The following is a 23,334-nucleotide window of genomic DNA, read 5'->3' on the forward strand; positions in this document are numbered from 1 at the left end:
CCAAATGGGACAGTGAAATAATGGACCAACAGGGTCCACCTGTTTAGTTAATTACTAATCCCCAAGGAGCTTGTATTCAATGAATCCTACAAGCAAGTCAATCAGTGATTCCCCATGCAAGTCATGTGGGTTATCACACCACCGTAATACTTAGACGTTGGGTATCTTCTGCTTGTACTGCAATGGCGGTTGAGACATCAGCCATCAAGCATTGTATCACGAGTCCACTTCCATGCTGGGTTCCAACCTCTGTGCAAATCCCTGTGCTAAGTTTGGAGCTGGACTTCTCCCTGCTCTTGTACAGTGACCACAGTCTTTCTGGCAGGCCTGCCAGTGCACTAAGCCTTTTCAGTATACTGCTTTAACAAGTTCTCTTCCTAGTCCTGTATAGCAGAGCTCAGCTGTGACATTCAGAGACTTGACACCTGTACTGCCCTTGTCTCTTGCCCTAGCAGGAGGTCACACATGCCTACTGTCTTGTTACATACAGACTCTGCCTCTAATGCGCCCTCTAAAGTAGTATCAGCCACTAAGCTGATGGCTACGAAAATGAGATTGAGTTGCAGCAACCTGAATTTAATGCAGACACACTGTGGCAGGCACTATGATGGACGGCCCCACTTAATCACAGGAGAAGCTCTGTGTCAGTCTCCCAGCGATGGCAAAATCTCCCCCAGTTAAGTTGGAGCGTAGAAGGGACTGGCATGGGACTCCCAGGATGCTAGCTGGGTTCATTCATGAACCAATCGACACTTATTATTTCTGAGGCCACCACAATTTAGGGCTGGAACTGGGATTAAATGGGAGTCACATGGCTTTCCCATTCCACTTTACAATCACCTGGCAAAGCCTGTTGGGGAACGGAGGGGGCTGCTGTAAGCCTCTGATCCTCTTCCTCCCTCCTCCAGTCCTCACCTTGTGATCCTCGTAGTCCCTCACTTCCCATTGGCCCAGGGCCACTGATTGGATCCTGGGCTTCTGGTGGATGCAATGCTGACAGCTGCCACCGCTTTCACTGATGCTGACAGATATGAGGAGCCGCCAGTCTCAGAATGACTGGCAGATGGGAGTTCCACGGCTGGCATCCTGAATCCTCTGGGAGGCCTGATAGACACAGTAAAAAGTCTGACAACACCAGGTTTTAGTCCAACCTATTTATTTGATAATATACTCACAAGCTTTCGGGGTTAGCCCCTTTGTCAGGTGAATGGAGAGTTCTGGCCTCAGACAGAGCATATAAAGCACAGACAGTTTAGAGATTACTGATTAGAATGCGAATCCTTACACCTAACCTGCTGTTCAAGACCTGAAGTGGCTGATAATGTGAGTGGAAGGAGCACTAATCACAGTTTAAAGAGATGTGTATTGTCTCCAGACAGTACAGTAAGTGAGGTTTTGCAAACCCAGGCAAGTCACGGGGGTTACAGATAGTGCGACATGAACCCAAGATCCCTGTTGAGACCATCCTCATGTGGCTCTGTTCAGCGACTCTGCGCTATCGTGTGTCGTGAAGGCCGCCTTGGAGAATGCTTACCCGAAGGTCAGAGGCTGAATGCCCATGACCACTGAAGTGTTCGCCAACAGGAAGGGAACAGTCTTGCCTGGTGACTGTCGAGCGATGTTCATTCATCCGTTGTCGTAGCGTCTGCATGGTCTCCCCAATGTACCATGCTTCGGGACATCCTTTCTTGCAACGTATCAGGTAGACAATGTTGGCCGAGTTGCAAGAGTATTTACCATGTACTTGGTGGATGGTATTCTCACGTGTGATGATGGTATCCATGTCGATGATCCGGCATGTCTTGCAGAGGTTGCCAGTGTTGTCAGACTTTTTACTGTGTTTACGCCAGTCCAACGCCGGCAATACCCACATCAGGCCTGATAGAGCCAGGCCTTCTCTATGGAGCTGATAGGGGTTCCCCATCAGATCTCTTAGTGCTGGGCGAGATGCCAGTCTAAATCCAGCCCTGTATTTCTTCTTCTTCATTCTCTTGCTCCTCTTTGTTTTCTCCACCCTCTCCTGGTCAGTTTTCAGTTCTTGAGTATCTTGAAGGAGAAATTCAGAAGGCTTGGGGTGTGATGAGGGAGTAGAGTGCAAGAGGAACATGGTTACACCAACTACAACTTGTAAATCAGAAGCAAGTGTAGGATGAGAAGGAAACTGGTTGTAAGAAGGTGAGATTAAGTATGAACACACTGTCAACTTTAATGGTTTCAGTTTTGGTCATTCCACTATTGACAATCATGGGATCAAGAAATGCAGGGTGACTTTTTCCAACCAGTTGGTTCCTACTAATTCTGGTTGTGCACTACCTTGCTCTACAAGAGAGATGAAAATGTGTCACTGAATCTGGTACAATACATTTGGGTGACGTGACTGTCATGGTTGAACGGCTTGCAGTATGTGTGAGCTTTGAGATGTAGGGGTGAGGATTGCAATTAATTGTGTGAGGGTGATGCGAGAAATATGAATATTAGGAAAGAGTCATGGTTCATAGAGATAGTTGGTAGATATGTGATATGGTGTATCGAGCCTTTTGTGATATTATTGGGGCAGTTGGGAAGATATAGCATTTGAAGACGCATTGAACTTAACCGCTCATGTGCAGTCATTGAATATCTTGTGGCACTAAGCCAGGTTCTTGGGAATAGAATCTAGCCTTGACTGCCATATCTATCTACTCACATTTTAGGAACATAGAATTAGGAGCGAGAGTAGGAAATTCAGCCCTTTGAGTCCACTCTGCCATTCTATGTAATCATTGATCTCCATCTCATCCGAGCTCCACCTCTCTACCTTTTCCCATAACACTCTATCTTGCTTTTGATCAAATATTTATCTATTTCCTTATTGAATCCATTGATTGATTCTGCATCCACTGAATGCGGGGGCAATGAATTCCATAGATTCACAACCCTCTGTGAGAAGTAGCTTCTCCTTATCTCTGGACAGTAGGACTAGAGGGCACAGCCTCAAGATAAAGGGAGGGCGGTTTAGAACGGAGTTGAGGAGGAACTTCTTCACTCAAAGGGTGGTGAATCTCTGGAATTCTCTGCCCGTTGAAGTGGTGGAGGCTGCCTCGCTAAATATATTTAAGACGCGGTTGATAGGTTTTTGATAGGCAAGGGGATTAAGGGTTATGGGGAGAGGGTGGGAAAGTGGAACTGATCCACTTCAGATCGGCCATGATCTTATTGAATGGCGGGGCAGGCTCGAAGGGCTAGATGGCGTACTCCTGCTCCTATTTCTTATGTTCTTATGTTCTGTCTTGAATCTCTCTTCACTTACTCTATGACTATGACCCCTTGTCCGAGACTGTTCTAGAAATGGGAACATTTGATTAACATTTTCTTCATCAATCCCGCTGAGGATTTTATATACTTTGATCAAATCCCCCTCATTCTTCTATAGTCCAGTGAGTACAAGCCCACAAGCTACTCAACTGCTCCTCATACGATAGCACTTCAAACCTGGAATCAATCCAGTGAACCCCTTCTGAACCATCTCCAATGCCACCACATCCTTCCTCAAAGAAGGTAACCAAAACTGAACACAGTACTCAAAGTATGATCTCACCAATGCCTTGTACAATTGTAACAACACTTGGCCAATTTAGCTCCTTTGCAATGAATGCCAAGATTCCATTTTGCTTTCCTTATAACATTCTGCACCTGCATTCCCAGTTCCTGAGATTCATGTACAAAGACACCCAGATCCCTCTGCACAGACGCCTTTTGAATCTGTTTCCCATTTATATATTTGCCCTTTTATTTATCCAGCCAAAATGGATAATCTTGCATTTATCTACATTAAACTCCATGTGCAAGATTCTAGCCCAATCCTGTCAAATCCATTAGCAGATCTTCCTCATCACAGCCTGCTTTCCCACCTATTTTTGAATAATTTTATACTTGGAGTTCTGGTATCATCCGAATTCATCAACAGCGCACTTGCTCATGCCCAGTATATCCTTCTTAAGTTGTTTTGCCCAGAACTGTTCACAGTTCTTCCAACAGTTTGCCTAGAGCAACCCCAGACAACTTTCCTGCCCTGCATTTCCAGTGCAGCATCAGACAAACTTGAGGCCCATTCTCTCCCACAATGTATTAATTCAGTGTTCCTCTTGCTCACACTCTCTCCCACAATCAGCTCTAATACCTGTTCCAGCCAGAATGTGCTTCTCCTTTAAGAAATGCAGGTGAGCTTTAATTGGTGCTAGCCATTCACAGTTTTGTGTGTCTGGTTCAGGCACCCAGACACAACATCATGCTTAGTGCTGCCTACAATCTACAGCCATTTAAGTAAGCCAGAAGTATAAAGTTTGCGGACAAGTCTGCATCAGAAACAATGGGCTCGAGTTAATCATGCAATCCGAACCTATGGCTACTTATGGGTCTTATCAAATTTCATGACCTGCATCTCCCATTTCTCAAATGATCTTATGTAGTGCTATCATTAGACCCTACTAACATAACATTTACATTATTTCAGCTTCTGGAAACACATGTACAAAAATAATCTATATATATTAAAAAGTTATCATCCACTATTAAAAATATAAAATATGTAATCAAGCTAGTACAGCATTAAAAATACATGTAAATTTGGACAATATGCTATACAATGTTGGTAAATAAATAATTCATTCATATCAAATTCCTTTAGATGATATTTTGAGAGGTGTTAAACTGCCTAAAATAGACCTGTTACTAATTTCATTAAAGAACAGGACAGAGTAACTTGATACAAACAAGAGGTGTTACATGTTGTAATTTCCAGGCTGTATTTCTCTGACAAGGGGCTATCTTTTATAAAACTGCTTTGCTTTTCTCCTTTGTAGTACATCCAGAGGTTAGAAGCAGAAAATAAATGTGTCCAAGGACAATTGGTACAATTAGTAAGTATGGTTAAATTATTATCATTCCAATTTACCAATATATTTGTCTTCAGTCCAGAGGTTTACAAATCAAATAAATGTGTTTGATATAAATTAATAAGTTTCCTTAGTCATCACGATGAATTGCAACTCAAATTATTTTTTTGAAAATTATTAATCCCAGTGAATCTTGCAGAATTTGTTGTCTGCCATTGATTTTAGATTACTAAAGAAATCAGGAAGTTTGATCCACTGACATGTTCAGATGCCACCCATTGTTACTGTACATTGGCTTGAATGCCACCAGGCAGCAATACTTTGTCGCTAAAATTGTGTTATGCTCTTGAGGGTTATTTCTTCTCTTTTTGCCACTGGCTGCCTCCTGCTGTAATGTTGGTCATGTACCTGTGGCTGTCACATTAGTGGCTCACTTACGACAGGATTAATTCTGAAATCTTGGGGATAATTCAGCAAAAGTATTTTTTTCAGGTCAGTCAAGAAAGACAGGATTGTCAGACCAAATGTTTTTCTTTTATTCCTAAAATACTTACCAATTCTTGGTGAGTTGTGATTTGAAAAATGGAACATACTGCTCAGTTAATCCACACTTGGAGTACTTTGCATATTTCTGGTTTCCAGAGTATAAAAAGAACATAGAGGTACCAGAGAAGTCGCAAAAATAGATTTGCAGGGCTGATAACAACACCAAGCATTTATAGCTATCAGGAAAGTCTAAACAGGTTGGAGCTCCTTTCTCCAGAACAAAAAAGACTGGTGTTTATTAAAATAACAAAAGGTTTGATGAGATAAAAAAAATGCTTCAACTTATGGAGGAGAATACAAAACTATAAGTCATAAAGTCCAAAGATGTGCAGGTTAGGTGCATTGACCATGCTAAATTGCCCCTGAGTGACCCAGGATGCATAGGTTAGAGGGCTTGGCGGGATGAATGTGTGGGATTACAGGAGTAGGGTCTGGGTGGGATTGTTGTCGGTGCAGATTTGTTGGGCCGAATAGCCTACTTCTGCACTATAGAGATTCTATGATTCTATGATAAAAATAAGATATTCACTAATCCAATAGGGAATTTGCCCAAGAATGTGGAACTCATTGCCACTGGGAGTAGGTGAGGTAAATAGCATCAATGTCATTTAAGGAGAAGTGTTTGAGAAAGAAACAGGAATCGGAGAGTATACTAATAGGATGAAATAAGGGAGGATGGGAGGAGGTTCATGTGGAGCATAAACGATGGCCTACACCATATGACCATATGGCTTGTTTCTGTACTGTGGACTCAATAAACTCCTGCCACTTTCTCATCTGCTGCATTTAATGAATTAGGAACTAGGATGGCACTGAACTGGTGGTCAGTAGCAATTTAGTTTGGGCATCACCGATTCAGTGCACCATTGTACATGCTGCCGGAATAGCAGTTGGTTTTGGCACCAACCAATCTAGGTGTCCTGTGTGTTTCACACATTGGGAAATTATTTCACAATGATTCTCTTTTTCCTTCGGCATGACGGTGTTAAGCTTTGAACAATGATTTCCCTTTGTGCCTTCTAGCAGATTTGAATGGCTTAACATTCTTTCCAATATTTGCAAGTATGTTGAAAACTTTGTGGAGGAGTGTACTGATGAGCTGACAAGCTGGGCTGGTGACAGTCACATGCTAAAGTGTGGATTTAGGACCCACTGCAGCAGGGCTTAACCTAAACCACTGACATGTTCAGATGCTACCCATCGTATACACCACCCAAAACTTCCTGTACATTGGCTTCACCAGAAAATATGATTGGATGCTGAATTAAATTAATGCCAATCTGATCAGATTCCTAGCAGCGGCTTAGATTAAAATTACCCCCTGAGATTTGAATACATAAAGTAGTACCAAGAGAGTACCTCAGCTAAAATACTAACCTTGTATGTCTGTTCGGTTGGATATTGAATATTTTATGACATTCTTTAAAGAAAAACAGAGTGTTTCTCCAGCATCTTATTGAATACTAACAACCAGCACCACCAAACCGGATTAGATCATTCTCATTGTTATCTGTGGGACCTTACTGTGCACAAAGCAGCCGATGTGTTCGCCCACTTAACATCTGTCACTTCAGAGTAACACTGATAGGAATTGTGGATTGGACAGTCAGTGCTACAGCGTTTATTTACCCTTTTACTTGACATTGAATTTTAATTTTAATCAAGAAACAGAAGCACAAAAGAGTGGTGAAGAAGCTACAGATTCAGCTAGCTCAGATCAAGCAAGATGCTGCAATCAGCGCAATGGAAGCAAGAGAGAGAATTCAGATGTTGGAAAAACAAATTCAATTTGCCAGAGGTAGGTATCACATTGATGATGAAGCATATATGGCTATTACACTGTTCACTGAAATTGCATAAGCACAGAGCCTCCCCGCCTAGTGTGGAGTCCTGTAATTCAGCTTGATAGTATTTATTATTTTAACATCCATTGGTGACAGTAATGTTCCATGCTGCTGTCTGAACAAATGACAAGAGTGTGTCGGAAAAACTGCAGATATCTGACCCCACGTGGCAATTCTGCAGGTGTTTGTGTGTCTTTGGGTGTAGCCAGGAGATGGCAGCACTGTACTGAGTGGCGCTGCATCCTCACTTGATCTTTCAGTTCCGAAATCTTGACGTTTATTTTCCTCTATTAGTGCTTACAAAAAAGTAAAGTTAAACTTTATTTGTTAGTCACAAGTAGGGCTTGCATTAACATTGTAATGAAATTACTGTAAAGCTCCCCTAGTCACCAAGTCTGGCGTCTGTTCGGGTCAATGCACATAACCAGCACATCTTTCAGAATGTGGGAGGAAACCCAAGCACCTGGAGGAAATCTACACAGACACAGGGAGAATGTGCAAACTCCACGCCAGCAGTGACCCAAGCCAGGAATTGAACCCAGATCCCTAGCGCTGTGAGGCAGCAGTGCGAGCTACAGTGCTACTACGCCAACCCAGCAGTGGGTTACTCCTGCTTTATACTAACATAGATTTTTCCATGATCATTAGCAAGGATATGTATTTCTTTATAATTAAGACTACAGAGAAAAAGCGAAGCTGATTTTGGTTTCCAGACATTGAAGCTAGTGAGGCACAGATGAGTGCAACTTTGACGGAAATACCTCCACATCAGAAATAAGTTCACCAGACGACTGCTGAGTTTGTGATTCATGTCTCCCATACTCAGATCTATAGTGTTCAAATGACTAATTTACCAATATTATGTTTGAAGAGTTTTCATGCCTAAAACAGGCCACAGGGCCAAGAGGCAATGAGCTATATAGAGAAATAGATTTGGAGGCCTAATAAAAATGATTCAGAGGATAATCTCAAAACCATTTCTGTTTCTCTGCATTTCCTTTGTTTTCTCTGCTGCTGTGAGGTTCTCATAAACCTTAGTGACTTATTTTGAGGCTCCTTTGTTACCCAATAACCACGATTAGTGCTACCACAAATTTCTCCAAGTTTTATGAAGGGAAGGACAGAGGCCCAAGAGAGAAATGCCGAACAAGTTATGCCACACCAAAGGTGTTCTGGATCCACTTGTTGGTTTCTGGACTCCTGATAAAGATGCTCATACCTTTGAAAAGGACTAAAGTAGGCAAAGGTTTCTATTCCCAAGATGGGTGAAAATAAACCTGATCGCATAGATACGAAAATGCCTAACACTTGGAAGCACACAAATCACACCAATCTGTGTTTTCAGCAACACTGCTTGAAAAAAAGTGGCTCGGTATGATTTGAGAGCAAGTCTCATGTGCTTGGCTGCATTTGCCAAGGTGATAACAACCATATCTGCAGGTGTTAATGAGCTTACCCAAGAAACTGTCTTCATAGGCCCCAAGTTAATGAAGAGGTGGATACAGAGATGCTGCAAGGATATCTGCTACTACTATGCAGTCATGATGTGGATATGCCGGCGTTGGACTGGGGTAAACACAGTAAAACGTCTGACAACACCAGGCTTAAGTCCAACTAATTTATTTGATAGTAAACTCACAAACTTTTGAGGTTTCCCTCTTCTTCAGGTGAATGGAGAGTTCTGGCCTCAGCCAGAGCATATAAAGCACAGACAGTTTACAGATTACTGATTAGAATGCGAATCTTTACACCTAACCTGCTGTTCAAGTCCGAAAGTGGCCGACAATGTGAGTGGAAGGAGCACTGATCACAGGTTAAAGAGATCACTTACTGTAATCTCTTTAACTTGTAAGAGATCACTTACTGTACTGACTGGAGACAATACACATCTCTTTAACCTGTGACCAGTGCTCCTTCCACTCACATTGTCGGCCACTTTAGGACTTGAACAGCAGGTTAGGTGTAAAGATTCGCATTCTAATCAATAATCTGTAAGCTGTCTGTGCTTTATATGCTCTGGCTGAGGCCAGAGCTCTCCATTCACCTGAAGAAGAGAGAAACGTCAAAAGCTTGTGAGTTTACTATCAAATAAATCGGTTGGACTTAAACCTGGTGTTGTCAGACGTTTTACTACTATGCAGCACAGTGTAGATAGAGCCAGTAGCTGTGATCTTGTGATTTTGTTTAGTTTGCTTTACCTTCTTATTTTGGACATGAGGAATGTCAGCAATGGAGATTTTCTCAGAATGTCTTCTGAGCAGTTTGTGGGGAAAAGATAATATAGAAAGAGATATTATTAGTGGCCCCATTGTGAAATTGCAGAATTGCTTATTTATATATGTTAGTTCCTTAATAATTCCAGACATAGAGTTTATGACCGCTACTTTCCTTCTCGATGTACTACATGGGGGGGCTGGGACTTCTGCTCACTTCTCCAATGTGAACAGAATCCTGTTGCCATTTCTTGGATGAGGGTTTTCTTACGTGCAAAGCAGACTCCCAGCAGGATTCCAACTGGCAGGAAACACATGTGGATATGAGGACACAAAAAACTGTTAGTGGCAGTCCTGCTGCAGTCCTACGATGTCAGGCAGTGCTGATAAAGGAGAATGTATGTCCTGACCAGCCAAGCTTTCACTCTTTGCATCGACGTAAAGAATGGATGGATCAAAGACAGATGCAAGATGAAAACATCATGGTAGTTGTATGGAAAGTGGACATTGACTTGCTTTATGTGCTTTGGGTCATCATATACCAGTTTCACATTAATAGAATGGAAACAAGTGAAGGATCTCAAAGTAATACCCTACAGTAAAGGAATGCCTACAGTCTATGCAAGCACCAGAGCCTTCTCCTGCTATTTTCAGTTCTCCTCAGGGAAAGAGATGAACGTGTTTGCTTCAACATCTGCCACCTGCTTTAATCTGATCTGATGGATATAATTATTTTCCAAGAAGGAGCTGAAGACAAAGTTCAGAGCTGCAGTCACTTTTACTGGAATAGTCAATGTAATGATGTCTGTGGCAGTGCTACCGGCCCCTTGTGAACAATAACACAACCATGGGCAGAATTGCCCTGCAGGCCTATGAGCCCTGCTGCCAGGCCCAAATGGAAAACAGTCATTCACTGTGATTTTACACAAATTGACAATTAGTGGGCAAAAGGTGGAATTGTTGTCCAGTTAAAGATGGCAGGTGAGATGCCAATAGAAGGCTTCTTGAAAGCAGTAGTTGGATACCATGGCAGGTAAATGAGAGAAAGCATCCTAAAATGGCAGTGCCCTCTCCAACCTTTCAAAATGTGAAGTATAAAATGGCCTTTGCAGCCAGTCCAGCAATGTTGGGGGAGGGATGGGCACCACCTCACAGGATCTGCAGCTGTTGTTGAACTCATACTGTAGAACCATAGAGTCCCAACAGTCAGAAGGAAGCTAATTGACCCACTGACTCTCAGAAAGCACATCTCATCCAGGCCCTCCCCTCCACCCTATCCCCATAACTTCGTGCATTTACCATGGCTAATCCACCTAACCTGCACATCTTTGAACTGTGGGAAGAAACTGTAGCACGTGGAAGAAACTCACGCAGACATGGCAAAAACATGCAAACTCCACGTAGACAGTCACCTAAGGCCAGAATCAACCCCGGGTCTCTGGCGCTGTGCGGCAGCAATGCCACCATGCTGCCATACAGACAAAGGAGACCCTCTGAGCCTCCTGGCATTGAATTTGTCCTCTGCCACCACCGGAGACCAGACTGACTAGAAAATCCCAGTCAGCTTCCTTCAATCAGTCTCAGTAAGTACAAGTAAGTTGTCCTGAACCTACACACTCTGTTAGAATGGTAATAATTTTGGAAAGCATACCTCATTCATCCGGCCTCCCTGCAGTTGCCAGCTCCAGTTATAACTTCTGTTTCTATTCCTCGGGCCAGAGGGGAAATGTCAGAAGGATCCTCCTGCTGCCAGAAGTCCCTTAAGATTTCAGGAGGTTGTACAGGTGCTACAAACACTTTAAAGCCATCCAGGAAACCAAACATTGTCAGCAAAGCACCTCCAAGATAATTGCAACTTTTAAAATTAGTGCAGGTGAATATAATGGCTGCTTGATGGCCTTTACCACTATGATTTGTGAGAAAAGTGAGGAGGTAATAGTGGCAATACTTACTGACAGTGGAGAATTTTGGATAATGTTGGTTGAATCCAGTTTTTAATTCAGACTCTGCCTGTTACTGACAGCAGTGCTGGTTGCCAAAATCCAGTTCTGCCCAAAAATTGGGGCAGACTTCCAGCAGTAAGTCAGCATTTATTTCCTGATTTTCATCTCACTGCCAATTTACATGGAAATCAGCTCCCCAAATTTGAATAGGATACAGTTAGTTAAGCATTCTGCTTTTTTATGATTACATTTTGCAATCATTCCCAGAAATAAAAGGCAAATTCTAAAATTAGTTTTGAGCCTGATAAAACACGGAAACATCAACATGAGCATTATGGCAGTTCAGGTGCAGCACAAACACAGCTGCTTTCCCTGTTTGGAACAGGGAACTCATGTTTTCTCAATACTATTTGATAAGTGAAGATACATTTAAAGTTCAGCTTCATCCACCTGTATTGCGTAGATAGCTGAATGAAATTCCACAGGGTGTAGATATTGAGGATGCAATGTTCTATGTGAACTCTTTCTAGCATTATATTCTCAACAGATAGTTGTTAACATTTACTAAGGATTTGAATTAATTCCTTTTAAAATTGCTTTTCTTCATTGAATCTAAAATTTAATTGCAAATTTTTGTTTTATTTGAACTCAAAAATGCATGGATAATGTGCAATAAATTTCATTTCTTTTAACTTAAATTTAGGGGAAAACAATATAAAAAATAAATTCACTGATTCTATATTCTAGTGGAGAACTGACCTTAAAGGGAACATGGTGGGATGGCACAATGGTTAGCACTGCTACCTCACAGCTCAAGGACCTGGATTCGATTCCTGGCTTGGGTCTGTGACGCGTTTAGGTCTTGTTGTCTGTCTGGAATTTGCACATTCTCCCCATATCTGCCTGGGTTTCCTCTGGGTGTTCAAGTTTTCTCCCACAGCCCAAAGATGGGCTGGTTAGGTGCATTGGCCATACTAAATTGCTGCTTAGTGTCCTGGGATGCATAGGTTACAGGGATTAGCAGGGTAAATACATAGGGTTACAGGGATAGGGCCTGTGTGGGATTGTTGTCAGTGCAGACTTGATAGGCAGAATGGCCTCCTTTTGCACTTTTGTAGGGTTTCTATGGTTTGGAGAAAAAGCTACAACACTGCCATGTTGATTTTCCAACTTGTAGTCCACCTAGACTACAAGTTGAGCCTAGATTTCCAATGGGAATATGGGATTGGTAAATTTGTCAATCTAACCAAAGATTAAAAGCCTACTTTTTTTAAAATTAAAACTTCATGAGTAAATGAAACAAATAAATGTAATCAATTACTAACTGTGGAAAAAACGTGAAATTAATTCTGAAAAAAATCACCAAGCTAAACTGCAGCCAGACCTCTGAACAACCACTCACACAGCGAAAATACTCATTAACACATTAAAGCAGCAGGTTGTGCTCACATCCTCTTTGAATATCAAAAGCAGTATTCATTTAAGCTATATTTGATTGAACCTTCCAGAAATGACAGTGTATTTCACAGAGTACCCATTGTGATTAGGAATTTCCAAACGAGCAGTAACAAGATGCCTTCTGAAGGGAGTTTGTATCCATACAAGTTTGGTCTGCACCTGTCCACAGGAGGGCTTATTCATACAAGGACTAAGTGCAGTCAACATGATTTAAAAGTGGCGGATGCAATGCCTTGCCGGGTGTCTGAGCCAGTTCCACAGCTTTATGCATGACTGCGCTGGTAAATGCATCCCGTGATTAACTGTCTCTGTATATGATGTTTTGTGGTCTGTTGATTCTTTCCTTTGTTTCTAATTTAAAACCAACATTGGCTTCGGTCATGGAAACCACTACTATAAATGGCTTTCTGCCAGGTCGTGAACTCTGATTTGATTACGGGGCATTATTGGTCACAATGTTTTTCAACAACAGCCACATGAATGAAGGGAGAGACAATTATATTTTAAATTCAAGATAACGAAGGATAGTAAACATAAGAACAATGATCGGGAGTGTGCCATTCAGCCCTTAAGCCTCCTTCGCTGGTCAGTATGATCATGGGTGATCTGATGTAGTCTTAACTCCACTTTTCTACCTGCCCCCATAACCCTTGACTCTCTTTTCTAACACTGCCTTGAATATATTCAGTGACTCCACTGCTCACTGGGAGAGAGACTTCAAAACACTGATGACCCTTTGTGAGACAAAGTTCCTGTTCTCCTCAGTAAATATGTGGCTGTTTATTTTGAAACAGTGACCTCTGATTCTCCCAGGAGGGGAAACATTTTCTCAGCATCTAAACTATCAAGCCGCCTAAAAATCTTGTATGTTTTAATAAAATCACCTCTCATTCTTTTAAATTCCAATGAGTATGGGCCCAACTCACTTAACCTTTTCCCATAAGACAACTCCTTCGTCACAGAAATCAGTCCAGTGAATCTTCTCTGAACTGCCTTCAATGCAAGCATATCCCTGAGACAACTCACAAAATATCTAAACAATACTCTATCAAGTTAAGACTTTAATGAGTAATTCTTAATGTCAGCTTATCTTGTCCTCTCCCCCAGCCTCCGAGTTTCACTGCTGTACCTTAAATTGCACTTTTTTTCATTTGCGTTGAATTTCTAGCAAATATACATTTGCGTGTTGTGCAGCTGGCACAATCAAAGAGCTTTACATTCATACATAAAATTTGTAGAATATCACACAGAAAGAAGTATACCTTTGGCTTACCTGCTTACCTGACTTGCCACTGAATCAAATGGTGCGGGTTTCAAATTCCATTCCAGATGGATTCCATGATTGCTGACTGGCTCTGGATTTTGTGTTGATGTCCAACAGGATACCATTACCTAATGGGTGTGTGTAACTTCCTTCAACATTTGGGTAATGGGAGCCAGTAAAATCTTTCTGCTGTATGTAACCACCCCATCAGCTGGTATAAAGATCACCAAACTATGAAAGGAGTGCTCAATGCAACTCCCTCTTTCTATGGATCCCATTGTCACAGGTCTTTCTGTCACAGTGTCCCTCTGTCACAGGGTTTTTCTGTCTGAGAGCATCTTATGGCCTGTACCTCAAGATGATTGAGTGCTGCCTCATGAAGGTGAAGACTTCACCCATTGTGATGCCAAAGGGTTTCAACAAATGCTTTTATATTTTCTTTCTCCTGGTGGAATGGGCTTCTCCTGTAAGTTGTGAGGTGGCAGGATTATCAAATCTAGCAATGGCTGAACAGCCATTTGTTTCCAAGGGTGTATTGATATTCTCAATGCTGTTTAGGAGAAGCATCTCTGAATTAGGTCCCCTTGTTGACTACGACTAAGCAGAATGTGCTGAGCAGTCCCTAGGTACCTGGGGATGCCTGGCATCATTTTCCCCTGTGTCCCTCTCATCCACCAACTTTCCGTTCTTGGTTACATCTTATCTGAGTTAGCTCCATCTCCTTCTTCCTCTGATGAGTGCTCTACTTCACTGGGTTCTGGATTTCAAATCTGTTACACTCCATATTATACAGCGAAGCAGGAGGTCACCATTATCCATGAAACTCTCACGGGAAAGTATTGCAGTGCACCTCCTGAGTGGTCTGAGCATTGGAAATGCATTTTTAAAAAGCCAGGAGCCTGCCCGATGAGTGTTTTGGTCTGATGGTGACTTATTATTACATTGAAGAAGAGTTCTATTGAACTCGTAACATTAACTCTGTTTTTCTTTCCATGCTACCAAATCTGCTGAGTTTTCCCAGCACTTTCTGTTTTTATTTCAAATTGTCAGCAAGTCCAGTATTTTCTTTTTCCTATTTTAGTCCTCAAAGGGTAACCTTTGACATCCACTAGCCAGCCATAGACATTAGGTGTGGCAAAAAACGTGTGACAGATTTAATTCCCTCAGGATGAAAGAGCCATAGCAGTTTCCAGGAAATTGTGTGCAGACTTGGAGGAAACCCTTATTGTAGTCGCACACAAACAGCATGTTGATGGAATGAAAGGATTTTCTATTCTTATATCTTTACAACTCCTATGATGGTGTTTTGATGGAGATGTGTGTGCTATCTATCACACCTTGCACTAGTTACTATAAAGAGCCTGATCTGTTAGAAAAGTAACTTGCTCCCCCACTCTATCAAAAAAGACAGTGTTCATTGGTGTGAGGCACCTGATTGATAGTGAGATGCCTCAGAGGTCTGCAGCAGAACCCTGGAGGGATCCAATTGCATAAAAGTTGAGGGCCATGGTTACTTTCACTGCAATTGGCAGAGCTTAGGCACCTACTATTAGAGGTATGATGTCTGCCTCTAATATGGTGTAGATTTCTCTGACCATTCCCCAAGATATTCTAAGTGTTGCACTGCCTTTCAGTTAATTTCAGAGAAGTCGTACCTATTCCAATATACTCTTTGCTCAGGGTAATAACTCACCTTCTTGCTGTTCTAATGGAATGTTCAACCATCTCATGCCCTATTCCCATGGCTTTAGCTGCACACTTCTGTCACACCTTTCTTTACATGCCTCGTTTGAGGATCCTGCACCTATTTCTTCAACTTTCACGGACAACACTCTGCACACCCAGTGCGACTGGCAGTCTGAAATATTGTCCTCTAAGCCTATGAGGCAAGGAATAATGAAGGTATGAATATGCCGGTTTGGACTGGGGTGGGCACAGTAAGAAGTCTCACAACACCAGGTTGAAGTCCAACATGTTAATGAGCTTTCAGAGCGCGGCTCCATCAGGTGAGTGAGAATAATGAAGAGATAGCATGGGAATGGGTCCTTGATTTTTTTTCCAGCCAATTCACCCCTCTCTTCCCTGAGGATCTACAGCAGTCTCTATCTCAGAGGCAAATTCAGCATAAATCTGAAACTTCACACAGCTCATTAAAAGGCTGAGAATTCTTTACACCGGGTCTTTAAAGCTGTTTGTGTTTCCAGTACCAAATCCTAGAACACACAGCAATTATTCAACTTTCTCACCACTTCCTGTTTCTCCTGTCTCTTTAAATAGCCAGGCTGATTGGTAAATACTATATGTACAATTTATGCCCCATCCCTAGTCACGTAGCTGCCAATATCAGAAATGCTGAGAACAGGAACAGGATATGGGTCCAGCCCGTCATTTTGAACTCTTCATAGAATCTCTTCAGCTTCAACATAGCTCTTTTTGACTTGGTTCTAAAAACCTGTGTCGTAGTAAGATCTTTGAACTGAATGTTATTGCACATTAACATCTCTCTCAACATCTCTCCATGATTTCAGTGGAGCAAGTTTGGATAGAGGAGAGGAGGTTGGTAAGAGATTAGTTACAAGGCACCTTGGTCTCAATTAATTATGATTATAAATTGGAAAACAGCTATTAGTTAATAAAACTTCAAAATGCACTATTCATGAAAAATAAATGCAAGCATTAAAAATATGCAATTTAAGGTTCTTTAAACTTATCACCAAATAAATAATGTAAAGTCGCCATCCTTTGGAGCAATGGCAGCATTCCTCATCTGAATCGGATGGTCACAGTTTCGAGGTTCTGAGCCAACCGCATCAGAGCAGTGGTTTTGGATGAATTGTTAAAAGTGAGGCCACATTCACTGTTTTAGCTGAATGTAAAGTATCTCATGGCACCATTAAAAGAAAAGCAAGGGGTTTCTGTTGCCTTGGCCAACATTTACCCTTCAAGTAAGGGTACAAAAGTAGATTGGGAGATAGATGGCTTAATCCAGGAAAGCAGGTGAGGGGACCATCATGTACAACGAACCTACGCTCGTTCAGTGGAACATTGGCAGCGTGCCAACTTTGAGGCAGCTGGACATTCTAACCATTTCTGTATGCAGTCAGTGTTGTCTGCGCTGTTCATTTGCTTCTGGGGCTCTGATATCATTACTTTCTAGTGCTACTTAAAGCTAACCTTTTGACTCATCATGTCTGCGCTGACCATCAAGTATCTATCCATTCTAATCCCATTTTCCAGCACTTGTTCCATAGCCTTGTGTGCTGTGGTGTTTCAAGTGCACATCTAAATGCCTCTTGAATGTCATGAGGGTTCTTGCCTTTACCACCCTTTCAGACAGTGAGTTCCAGATTCCCACCACTCTCTAGATGAACAAGTTTTTCCTCAAATCTCCTCTAAATCTCATGCCCTTTACCTTAAATCTATGCGCCTTGATTATTGACCCCTCTACTCAGGGGAAAGGTTTCTTTCTATCTACCCTATCTATGTCCTTCATAATTTTGTACACCTCAATCAGACCCCCCCTCAGTCTCCTCTGCTCCAAGGAAAACAATCCCAGCCTAACCAGCCTCTTTTCATAGCTGAAATACTCCAGCCCAGGCAACATCCTGATGAAACTCCTCTACGCCCTTTCTGGTGCAATCACATCCTTCCTATAATGTGGCGACCAGAACTGCAGGCATTAATCTAGTTGTAGACTAACAAATATTTTATATAGTTCCATCATAACATCCCAGCTCTTATATCCTATGCCTCAGCTAAAAAAGGCAAATATCTCATATGTCTGCTTTACCACCTGATCTACCTGTCCTGCTGCCTTCAGGAACCTATGGGCATGCATCCCAAAGTCCCTCTGGTCCTCTGTATTTCCTAGCATCCTACAATTCATTGTGTATTACCTTGTTAGTCTGTCCAAAATACATCACGTCACACTTTTCAGGGTTAAATTCCATTTTCCACTATTCTGCCCATCTGAACACCTTGTCTATAACCTAAGGCTTTTCTCCTTGCTATTTACCACACCACCAATTCTTGTGTCATCTGTGGACTTACTGATCATACCTCCCGCATTCACATTTTGTAAGATCATTGGGAATTATGTGCTGTGCAACAATTGACAATGGCTGACCATGGCAGAGGCTGGCACCAAAGCTTTCAGATGGTGCACTGGAAATCTTGGTGAAGGAGGTCAAACTGTATCCAGACAGAAACTTGGAAAGATGGTGGAGGAGGTCAATACCATGACATTAACTCCAAGAACGTGGATGCAGTGCAGGAAGAAGTTTAATGAAAGCACACAAATGGTCAAGGTCAGCAATTGCATCTTTAAATGTGACATCCTGCCTACTGCATCATCGGCCTCAGTAACTACTCAATTCCCCACACCTCTGTCACTCCTTTACCAACGATCTATAGGTCAGGATTCATAACAAACTAATTTGTATGCTTCATCTCACCCTCAAAATCTTAGCACCATTTCAAGCATCATTCCCTTGTCTCACAGCTTGCACACACTACCAGCTGCTCAAACTTGACGGCCAGATCACCAACATAGATTGCACAGCATTCACAAACAAACTTGCTATTTTCAGGAGAAGGTGACACACAATGGGCAGAATTTTACTTGTTCGCCCCACCCAACGATGTCTCATGGGCCACATTCAGAACCGAGATGGGCTGCATGTGACCCCTCGGCTGCAGGTTGCCCACCACTGATCTACAGGATAGGACTGGGATAGGATCTCCATGTAGTTGTCTAACAAATCTGCTTCTCTAAGATCCTCTGCAGATAAAGCTTCCTTTTAAGAGTCTTGTTTCCCCATCTCTCCACCTCCAATCTGGTCATGTTGTTTTTATTCTAGCAGCTTGATCTGTTCTGTTCATTCACCCATTCATGCTCAGTACCATAAGAAAAGGTTCCTAGTCTAGTGCGGGAACAACTCCCCTATGCAGAAGCTTTCAAGTCAGCATATAAACATTTAGAAACATGCCTGAAAGCAACTAAAACCAGTTGAATTGCAGCAACAGCCAGAAAAAAAACAGTAACTAACCTGCAAGTAGTTGTTGATATCTTTAAATAGCGCTGGAGGTGGGGGCAAGGTGGGATGTCTTTTTTGCAGTTGAACACATGATCTGCCTATTGTACATAGATCCGGGAACATTAGGTTAGTGTCACTAACCCCTTTACCAATATGGTGTCTGGCACACTTTGCCTCAGAAGTGTGTGCATGTGCTGCAAACGCCATTTTGGAACTTGAAGGAGACTCATAGCACCCAAAAACCCAATTTCACCTCCAACTTCTGATTCTTCCTGTTTGTGAATCTTGTTAAGTATAATTTGGGTTTCAAAATTCCTACATAACAGCATTGACCAAAAATGTACTTTAGTAGCTAAAAAACACTTCTATGAAGTTGTGAAAGGCACTTCAGTGGGCAAGGTTATTTCTGTTTAAAACTTCTACAAAACACACTTAAAACACAAAAAGATAAATGTCCAACAGATAATATAAGTACAACATCATCTTCAAATACAATCACATCAACAAGAGACTCAATTGAACAACTGTATAACTTTTGGGGGAAAATAACGTGAAAACTAGCTATATTTAGGACATGGCTTGAAAACGAGCGCCTCACAGAACTTTTACTCATAATTGTTTTGATTATCTATAATACTCCCTTACAATTAAAGCCTTGTATCATTGCCAAGAATTGGCTTTACCTCATTCTAATTAACTGGTCGACCCTGTCGTGCCTGTTGCATTTAGTTATTTTGTTTTCCTCCATATGCAATCACACATTTAATTTGTAGTTTGTCTTTGATTTGTGGACACATGACGTAATGTGGTTCCAGGGACAGGGAGCTGGAACATTGCATCAGGAAACTGTGAGGCAGGGTGTGTGGATAATAATACCCATGGAGCATCTTAAATTTAATGCCTGAATTACAAGCTCTCTCAATGGCTTTGTGGGTTATTGCACTATCTGATGAGCCCAATTGACAGTTTCTGAGAAAGCTAATTGCAAGCAGCATATTGCAATGGGCATTAATACTCTAGCATTGAACTGAGACACAATATCAGTTAGGCTTCCTTCTGCTGATTGCTATCCAGTAATACCAGTTGTTAAATGTAGATGTTGTGAATATTGGATCAGCATCAGCTGTGTTGCCTCCCTAGATGAAATAACTTTGCATTGTTTGCTGTGTTGACCCAAGCAGAAAGATTGACCACCTGAGACTGTGACTGGAATATTGTCAGAAACCATGGGACTTGTACCCCAGTATAAATTGCTTTCAGGGTTGGAGTGATCAAAAAAGGAGAAGGAGAGAAGCAGGTGTATATCCAAGATGGAGTTGGAGCTTGGTGACTTCTTGCAAGCTGTGTCTAGCATACTCTGTAATTCTACCTTTTAGTCTTGTTCTATGCTTTTAAATTCTAATCCCTTCCCTTTGGCCATCAGACTTTTGAATGGACCTACCTCATCTTAAGTTGATCTTGCTCTACACCCTAGATATGACTGTAACACTACATTCTATACTTCTTTCCTTCTCTATGCACAGTATGCTTTGTCTATGTAGCCTGCAAGAAACAATACTTTTCATTGTATACTAATACATGTGACAAAAATAAATCAAATCAAATCAAATATAAATATCTAGCCATTTTGGTGAATTCCTGTCAAAGGTTTGTTAGAAATCATGAAGAACAATGTAAACAAGATTGGACTTCTGCCTCTTGGGGGCAGAATCTGGGCTCCTTATGTCTGGGTCCCCTGGTCTTTGCTCTGTAATATAGATCAGCAGCAGCATCCTGACAGGTACATTTGTTACCACTTAGGTGCATCTTACCACAATTGGTGGCAACTTGTCAGTTCAGTTACTGGTTGGGATCTGGGCTGCCAAGGTCTGCCATTTTTGTTTAAATATTTTTGAAGCAGCATCATTGATAAAATGTGCCTAGTCCCTTCTCCTCCAAGATCAACTACCTGTGTTTCAAATGTCTTTAACGGGGGGGTTCCACATATTTGGCCCCACAACAACAAAGACTCACAGAGGGAGGCCAGTCCCTCAACTCTACAACATCCAGTGAAGTCAGCAGTATAACTTCTCAGTGTGTGAAATCCTGCCATAACTGTGTAGATCATACCTGTGCAGATTTCTGGGGCTTGAAGCCTAACAGTATAAAAGTGAGTGGGGGTGTGTAATGGATCATTTACAAGCCCATGCTGCTAGCGGGCAAAGGTCCTAATCAACAATATAGAATCATAAAACATTTAAACGTATTGAAAATGTGAACAATCGGATTATTATCTTTGTTATCTTTCATTTTGCAGAACAGGAATTGAACAATAAGCATTTCAAAGAAGATGGCAGTAGCGATGACACTGAACATCACGAGCTTAGCATTGGAGGTGAAAGTCGAGTACGTCTTGTCCTTGAACTGTCAAGTCAATTGTCACAACAACAAGAAAAGATATTCCTTCTGGAAAAGACTTTGAAGGAGAAAGAAGTGCGGCTGAGTGGACTTGAAACACAACAGTTCGCTCAACCAGCTGGTGGAGCCTCAGCACATGGGCTACTGCAGCCTAATTTACCAGCACCACTCAACAATAACACCTGCACAGCAGAAAGTGATCAAGGTTTAAGACTACAGCCCTTTCCAGTGGAATACCTGACTTCAGATAGGTCTCATAATGATAAAAATGATCAAAGCTAATCCTATCTTAAAGAAGTTAAGGGCAGTAATTCATAAGCATGTCACAGCGGTACATTGGAACATCAACTGAGCAATTGAATTGCTTTTGTCATGCCCACTGAGACAGGATATCTGGGGCAGCAGATGAGACGGGTGCTTTGGAAAATGTGAATAATATGAACTAAATCAATTTTCCTACATTACAACAATGACTACACTTCAAAAGCATTTCAATAGCTGAAAAAATGCTTTGGGACATCCTGATGTGAATGTTGCTATCTAAATTCAAGGTGCTCCTGCTTTTTTAAAAAAGTCTTGAATTCAAACTTATGAAGGCATCCAACATTAATCAGAAAATATATATGCCCATCAGAAACAGCTCTGGTCCAACAGAATTTCAGCATGAGAGTCATGCAGGTTCAATTTTAGACTTACAATTTATTGGAACTGTAGCAACAATATTACCCTGTAATTGTCTGCATTTCCCCATGTGTCTGCATAGCTTTATAATAAAAAATATAATTTATGTACATTTTACCTTTGCATATAAATTACCATTAAAAATATGGGCGTCTATTGTAGTGTCTGAATCAATCTAAATTCACCCAGCGCAATTACAAAAATCAAGTAACGTGCAGCAAAAGAGGTTAAGTGTAGTATATTGCATCCTGTATAACATTACTACATATGGGCCATTTTTGTCCCTAATTCTGTTGAATATATTAAAGTCTAGTCCTCTGAGTTATTTTATCCCTGCAGAAGTTAAGCAGCAGAACCATTACACCTCTGTGTCTCCTTGTCCAACCTGCTTTGCTTCATTAAATGCCCAGTAGTTCAAACACAGTTGCAGTAAAATAATCCTGCGTGCAATGGCAGCTGCACTGGGTGAGCATGTGTTGACGGTATGTTTCTTTGTAACTGAACTGCATCTGTTACTTAGAAACACATTCTCTGCAGCAGACTGATGGCCCTTAATCCTCTCTGCCTCAATGCTTGTGTTCATTAAGATGCTCTTTCAGACTTTTGACAAAGCTCTTAGTTACTAACATCTCCTTAATATGGTTTGGTGTCAGGTCTTTCTTGATAAAGGTTTTGTGAAACATCTTGGAATCCATTACTGTATTAAAATCTCTATAGAAATGCAAATTATTGCCTCAGTACTGCTTAGTGGAAAGATAATTTTTCCAGTTTTGTAATAGCATTTATTAATTTGATAAACTCAACAGTTTTGAGTTTAGAAGAATGAGGGGAGATCTCATTGAGACGTATAAGATGATGAATGGGATGGACAGGATAGAGGTGGAGAGACTCTTCCTGCTCAAAAAAGACATTAGGACTAGGGGGCACAGCCTCAAGATAAAAGGGGGACGGTTTAGAACGGAGTTGAGGAGGAACTTCTTCACTCAAAGGGTGGTGAATCTCTGGAATTCTCTGCCCGTTGAAGTGGTGGAGGCTGCCTCGCTAAATATTTTTAAGACGCGGGTTGATGGGTTTTTGA

General features: G+C 41.6%; 1 protein-coding gene across 3 annotated transcripts in view; it reads left to right on the top strand.

Annotated features, from left to right (window-relative positions):
* The window catches only part of LOC145343007 (coiled-coil domain-containing protein 192-like), a 57,243-nt gene extending 34,212 nt beyond the window's left edge, over positions 1-23,031 (top strand). For 2 of the 3 annotated variants that reach the window (XM_080188732.1, XM_080188734.1), the window contains 3 exons: positions 4,842-4,898; positions 7,086-7,218; positions 21,475-23,031. In XM_080188732.1, coding sequence (XP_080044858.1) covers positions 4,842-4,898; positions 7,086-7,218; positions 21,475-21,857 — 573 coding nt within the window. In that variant the 3' untranslated portion in view covers positions 21,858-23,031. The remainder of the gene's footprint in view (positions 1-4,841; positions 4,899-7,085; positions 7,219-21,474) is intronic. The other variant, XM_080188733.1, reaches the window with a different exon arrangement.
* The last annotated feature ends 303 nt before the right edge of the window (positions 23,032-23,334 follow it).

Source organism: Carcharhinus amblyrhynchos, chromosome 5 (assembly GCF_965287045.1).
Source record: "Carcharhinus amblyrhynchos chromosome 5, sCarAmb.v2.hapA, whole genome shotgun sequence".
Classification (NCBI taxonomy): Eukaryota; Metazoa; Chordata; class Chondrichthyes; order Carcharhiniformes; family Carcharhinidae; genus Carcharhinus; species Carcharhinus amblyrhynchos.